The 7,118-nt window shown below is 33.8% G+C and overlaps 1 gene segment (V, D, J or C); it reads right to left on the minus strand.

Annotated features, from left to right (window-relative positions):
- Positions 1 to 2,594: 2,594 nt before the first annotated feature.
- On the minus strand, positions 2,595 to 5,305 carry LOC107665163 (Ig lambda-2 chain C region-like). The segment is given in 5 exon segments: positions 2,595 to 3,595; positions 3,678 to 3,731; positions 4,025 to 4,042; positions 4,268 to 4,369; positions 4,726 to 5,305. Coding segments are annotated over 4 exon segments (501 nt in total).
- Positions 5,306 to 7,118: the final 1,813 nt, after the last annotated feature.

Genomic DNA, 7,118 nt, shown 5'->3' on the forward strand with positions numbered 1-7,118 from the left:
GTTGTGGGTTCGAGTCTCAAGTCTAGCAGGAATTGTAGGTGGGGGGAGTGAATGTCCAGCGCTCTCTCCACCCTCAATACCATGCCTTGAGCGAGGCACCGAACCCCCAACTGCTCCCTGGGCCCACTGCTCCGGGTGTGTGTTCATGGTGTGTGTGCACTTGGATGGGTTAAATGCAGAGCACAAATTCCGAGTATTGGTCACCATACTTGGCCACATGACACTTTACTTTCACTTTCACTTTTTTTCACTTATGGCAACAAACAAGGATGCACAGCAAACAGGAACACAGGAAGAGAGTACAGAAACAATGGGGAATTTCAATATACATTTCAATATAAAGCCCTAAACACAAGACAGGGACACACAGGCAAAGTTACATAACAGTAACATCTAAATGAACAAGTTTTATTCAAGTCAAAAATATTATTTAATATTATTGAATCAACCTAAATACATAAATGTATACCACCAAAACTACTTTATGTGGGTTAAATCATGTAGAAATAGAGCTTTAAAGTAACAATTGCAGCACTTTTTGCAGTGTACATGGAAGAAATTGTTTTATTATATAGGTCACTTGGATGATATATAAAACATGTTTTAGTGCATCAAATTTAAGAACAACAAAATTGTAGAATGTAAAGATTACATTCTTCCCTCACTCTGCTATTAATTCCCATGATCGGGATCTTCTTAACATTGATTTCATTTTTAGAAAGGTCTATATCCTTAAAAAAAAAGTGGAACAGGCAGTCTGAGGATCCATGTGCCACAAGAAAATAGTTACTGTACTCGACAATGGTAAAAAAAAACAAAAAAACAAGGAGAAGCATTGAGGAAAATAATACGGCAATCCTTGATATCCTATCCAGATAGATTTCTCAGAGAATTAGTCATTTTGCCATTCATGAACAAACAGAAAAATTGTATATTTGTTCATGAATTGGGCTACACCAGTTGCACTGTGTGCTTCTGACTCACCAAAAAGAACCGGTTGATATAAGAGTCATTTGAGTCAGCTGACTACACTGGACGCACTGCATACATGTGCAGCACACAAGGACCACTTATAGATAGACATGTTTCACTCTTTTTCATAGTACTGTCTCTTTTTTATTTCATAACATTGAAGCACAGCTGCTGAAAAGCAGTACAGGAAAAACTGCTTACATTTGTATTTTATACTGGGATAATTCTAGCATGGCAGATGGAGTGGAAACGCTTTTTCTAAGGAGGGCAGTTGTCACCCCATGCCACTCTGGTAGATCCGTCCCTGCATTAGCTATTTATTTTGAGTACTTGATTTGTTCACATTTGCCTTACAAAATATAATCTGGCAGATTAGATTGCACATTTAGAGAATTACTTTAATCGAAAGCAAACAAATTAAGTTTAGAGGAGAAATATTTGTTTCCCAGTGTACTTACTCACTCAATATATTTTCTTTAGACACAAGCCAATATGTTACTTAATGTAGGTCAACATGTATTTATTTTCACAACTTAATTTCACCATAAACAGAAGCTAAATTAGCTGTAGTGAAAGAAGAATTTTCACTTGAGATAAAACTAAATTTGTTAGTGTTTATATTAGTTATAAATTAATTAACTTACTAATGACAGGAATATTATTTTTGAAAGTCCTTCATGTTTATTGTGATGTCTTTTTAAAACGTGCATAAAAAATAAACAATTATAAAACCCACAATAATTTCTGTAGTCAACAAAACCAGCCAGTATATGTTCTGCACATCAACTTTCTGGTATCAAGTGGAAATATTATTTAAACAAAGTTGCTTCTTTTTATTTTTTTTCTATGTTATTTGCTTTTAGCACAGAATTGAACTAAACAGGTTTAATCCTAAAACTTGAGTTTCAGTCTTAGTCTTGTAATTTTCATAGAAAATTAAGGTGATAATTAAAAATAGTGTGTATATTTTATTAAGGAAATTGTGGTTCAGTGTTGTATAGAAAATATTGAGAACATTTCACTAATAAAACCAAAAGATACATTTTCCTAATTTTTTAAGGAAACTTAAGCCGTTTTGAGGCTTGAACTGAGGAACCAATGATAAAATTAAGGAAAGAAGGCTACCTATTTATTTTATGTTTGACATTTGAAAGAGTTTCTATTATTTTGAAGTTTTGATCGTTACCATTGTGCAGAGTAGAGCTGATGTTCAGGTTGTGTATGAACTGTTTTTACTAATACTATGAAGCATGTTGTTTGGTTTAATGAGCAATAGCTTTGCTAATGCAGTGCAGAAACAAGTTTGTTCTTACTAGTGATGTGCCAGCAGCATAGTCTTTTAATTAAACAACAGTTTAGAGAGTAAACCTAAAATAAAAGAGCACATTTCACTGGAAAATATTAAATTGTGTTATAGACTAAAATGTTTTTATGAGATTCTACATGGTTTATTCATTTAGATTCTATTAAAGAAATAAAGCTATAAAACCACTCAAAAATATGTGTAATATTGTTACCATCATTTTAAGTAGATAGCACATAACCGTTACAGTGTAGATTCTGATGAAATATGAATTATATTGTTTGAATAAGAGAGTAAAAGACAGATATTCACCACTTGCTCCTTTCTGTGAGGTTTATTTTCTTTAAAGAATCAACATTACAACTTTTAAGGCAACCAGTTTACATCCACATTCATGTTAAATCAACTTCAAATTCAACGTTAATCTTTACTAACCTCAAATAAAGGAAATATCTAGTTTACTGTATTGTTCAGATGTTAATGTTTAATAACAGCATCTACAATTGTTTAACATGAGTGAACTATTCTGAAGTTCAGCTTATCATCTAAATCATTTAAAACAAATAAGAATGTAAAAACAGAAAAAGCCCAATAATCCCATACAAGGAATAAAATACAAAGCATACGGATTGTGTAATTTAATTGAAGGAAAAGCCCAGTTCCACACATCATCAAATCTTTTTAACTTAAAGTTATTTAAATGTTGCATTTGATAAACAACTAGTTTTTCATAATTTATCCCACAGAAATTGTCTCTAGAAACTACATATAAACAGAGATTTATCTTCTTAGACTGAGACAGGCTGTTGTACCCAGATGTTTACATCGATTATACACATTTCAGTTTAATCATTTTTTCTAATTCCTTTTTCATGGAGAGTACTGCATCATAAACCTACAAATCAATCTGTCACAGATCCTACAAATCAAACAACCTTGCAAACCAATCATTTGTATTCGTTTTTTCTGTCACTGAAGAGAAATATACATTTTACAATTTAGCTTCTGTGACCAACATGTCATATTTCTGCATTTTTAACAATCAACAAGTTAATAAACTGAAAACTATAAGATGATCAGCAAGTGTGAAGAAACAAAAACATTACTTTTTTTATGTAATTAATATATAAGACAGATCATTCCCAGAAATCTTTGATTGTGTGTGTGTGTGTGTGTGTGTGTGAGAGAGAGAATGTGTGTGTGTGTGTGTGTGTGTGTGTGTGTGTGTGTGTGTGAGAGAGAGAATGTGTGTGTTTATGTGCAGTTTTGTAAGCCAGCAGGAAAAGTTTTCATCTCTCTTCATCTCTCACGTCTGGTCTCCTAAAATGCCAGAAAAATATATTACATTTCATTCATTTCACATGACTGACACAGTTACAGTGATGAATAAAAACACACCTACATCTTTATGCTTGTGGAACTGTATGAGCCGAGCTGTTTGAGCCGTCATCAGAGCCTAAAACACACAACAATATTACAGTAACATCACAACAGACTGATCACACAAGACCTTTTAGATTAGCACAGCAATCATTCCTGAATCTATCCAGTGTCATATTTATAAGCTCCACATTAGAGAGAAAAACTTACTGGACAAAACTTCTATTTTAATTTACTTTATGATTTTATATTACTAAAACATTATATTATGGATTTAGAAATATGAAGACACTTCTTTTAACCACATCATGGCCGATGTCGGAGTCCACTTTGATACATTTTTATTATTTGTATTTATAAGAAACTTACCGCTGACAGGTTTGAAGCCTGAAAACAATCAGAGAGGTCAAATGTAAGTGAATTTCATTCAACCACAAAAGTTAACATTATCAAATCTAAGACTACAATCAGTGAACACAATTTAAACTTCTTTAAGTTCCTCACAAACAAACATATAATACATTTATATGCTATTTAAAATGTTGTGCTTTATACAATTTAAAAAAGTTAATTGAAGACTTTTGTGCACCCCGTCATAGAATATTCCCTCACCTTTTTTCTTCTGATACACCATATATCCAGCGACACCAATGATAACCAGCAGAACAACAGCAGCAAGAGCACCAACAATGATGCCGATGGGAACAGACTCTCCTGTTTGATCAGAGAAAACATCAGTTTACTCACAGAGCCTGGTAATGTTACTAACCAGTACTGCTGAAACTCTCAAACAGTGTCTGTGATTGTGATATATGCAGTACACTATATGCTATGTAGTGACAGCTTATTAACAATGTGCAACCATATAACGACAATACAGGCCTAAACATACTGTGTTTGTACTCTATTGTCTGTTTTGTGATTGTTTCCATTTTACTTTACTTTTCAATAAACTTCCTTATTAATAAACCAGTGATCTTTTGGGTTTATTTTTTGTCAAGATCTAATACAGTTGGTGGTAGATCTCAGGAGCCACTATATTTGTAGTTCACTCATCTAATTTCTCTTACCTGGGTTAGTAATGATCTCATTTGCTGTCTTGGTTTCGCCCTGGTGCTCCACCACACAGCTGAACTTGTTCTTCTTCCACTCCTCAGGTTTAACATTGAGGGTGCTCGTCTTCTGAAAGGTCCCGTCTTCATTGGGTAGAAGTTCACCGAGATCCACATCCTCATCATGATCTTGTCCATTTCTCATCCAGGAGATTGTTACTCCACTGGGGTAAAAACCTGTAGCATGACACGTGACTGGAGACGAGGAAGACTTCTGCAGCAGAGACACCTGAGGAGAGACTGAAGAGAGAGAGAGAGAGAGCTTGAATTCAAGTGATCTTAAATTCATGTCGTCCCAATCAAGTCCTTTATAAACCCCCAGCACACTGTCTGTGAAGGCTGGTCTTCATTCAGTTCACTGTATAATGTCAGGTAGAGGTTGAAGTGTGCTGGAACAGCTGGTGGAAAGCTCTGGTTTCTACTAAGGCACTCTGCAGGAGGAGCTGTATGTCCTTTCTATGTAACCTTGTTTTCTAAACTTTCGATACTAATAATAACAACTCAATATTTAGAAAAATCTAAAACAGAGCTTCTCGTCATCCTAGCCGGTCTAATTTAGCAAACTAACTATGAGGTTTATTCCTAATTAAAGGCAGACTAAAGGCAAGCAGCTCGTCATCGGTATCCAGGCAGAAAAACGCTTCTCAGGTCAGAAATGAAACTGATCTGATGCGGCGCACTAGCGCTCTAGAACATGTTTTACATGTTCAAACTCAAACCAATAAATATACTTGTTAGCTACAATAACTATAGGCTATTTAGGCTATGTATTTATTTATTTTATTACACGCGCATGTTTTGGAATACACTGCAATTCCTATTCTCCTGTTTCTCAGCATAATTATTATTATTTAATATTGTTTAGTATTAAGCTATAATTATTGTTGTTATTATTAGTAGTAGTAGTAGTATGGTTAAGTCAGCTTTGTTGAGCAAAGAATAATGTAATCAAAATATAAGATGAATAGGATACGTTTAAAGTATGATCTTTAGAATATTAAAACATTAAAAAATATATGAAACACGTTAATATACGCGTCTCTGAAAAAGTGACACGAAACTTTGACTCAAGTGGGCTATGTAGGTCTGTTTCAGTGTAACAGAATAACTCTTAAAACACAGTCATAACACAAATGGTATATTATAGCTTTCTGGTAAATGAAACTAATCTACTCACCAGCATAGGCAAGATGAGCTCCAAGGAGCAAAAGCAGTACATGCCGCATCATTTCTTTCGCCTGAGAAACAAATCCTTTCAGGTGTTTAGTTAAAATAAGCGATCCACACACTTCGGTTGTCGCTGTTGAAATGGTGAGATGTTTCTGCGCCTCACGCCTAATAAATAGCCTCTGAAATTCTAGCCAATAGCTTTTCTTGACCAGTCTGACGTCACGAGTTACTATGCGTTATTTCCCTCACTGGGTTGATAATGAAAGTGAAGACGAAATAGTAAATAAGTGAATATGGAATCATATGCCTGTGTTAGAATATAATTTTTTTTTTTAACTAACGCTGATGGAATGCACTGAAATGCTTGTCTACAGACATTCTGCAAATCAAAAGTCATTTACTGTATGGTTATATTAATAATATAAATAATGTTTATATTAAATAATTGTAACACCATCAGTTTAAGAAATTAAGTTCAGGGATGAAATCACTATCATACATGATCACCGTCCTCTTGAAGTGACGACAAAAGCTGTACGTCTCTGTACAGAAACATAAAGGATTTATAGGACAAAATACAAATTTGTGTTATAAAAAAAAACATTTCACTTCTGGATTATAATTTCATTTGCAATAAATGACAAGACTGGTGTCATATAAGTTAGAAGTTTCTCATGCTTAAACTGATATATAACATTTACTCAAAATCTCAATCAAAACCTTAAGGCTGATCAGACGAGGAGGGTTGTGACATGACCTTTCCCATTTACTACTTGATACACAAAGTCTGAACAAACTGAGATGGTGAATGTGCCTTAATAGTGAAAATGACCAACATGCACACACTGTGTTATGTTTTTGTTTGTTTGTTCAACAAATACTTATCCCATGGTTTATCTATTTGTTAAATAATTTTTCCCAAATGTTTTGCCGCTTTAGAATAGTTTTTCCTATTTAGAATAGTTTCTTTCTTTTCTTGTTTTTTTCTTTTCTTTTTTCTTTATGCATGACATTTTAAACTGATGCCCATATTTAATAACAGCATAACAAAACCAACTGTTATTATTTTTTATTATATTATGGTATTATGTTCACAGACCAGTATGATATTATTATTATTGTTGTTAAATCTCACACACACACACACACACACACACACACACACACACACACACACACAC

This window comes from Sinocyclocheilus anshuiensis, unplaced genomic scaffold (assembly GCF_001515605.1).
Source record: "Sinocyclocheilus anshuiensis isolate Anshui unplaced genomic scaffold, SAMN03320099.WGS_v1.1 scaffold379, whole genome shotgun sequence".
Lineage (NCBI taxonomy): Eukaryota > Metazoa > Chordata > Actinopteri > Cypriniformes > Cyprinidae > Sinocyclocheilus > Sinocyclocheilus anshuiensis.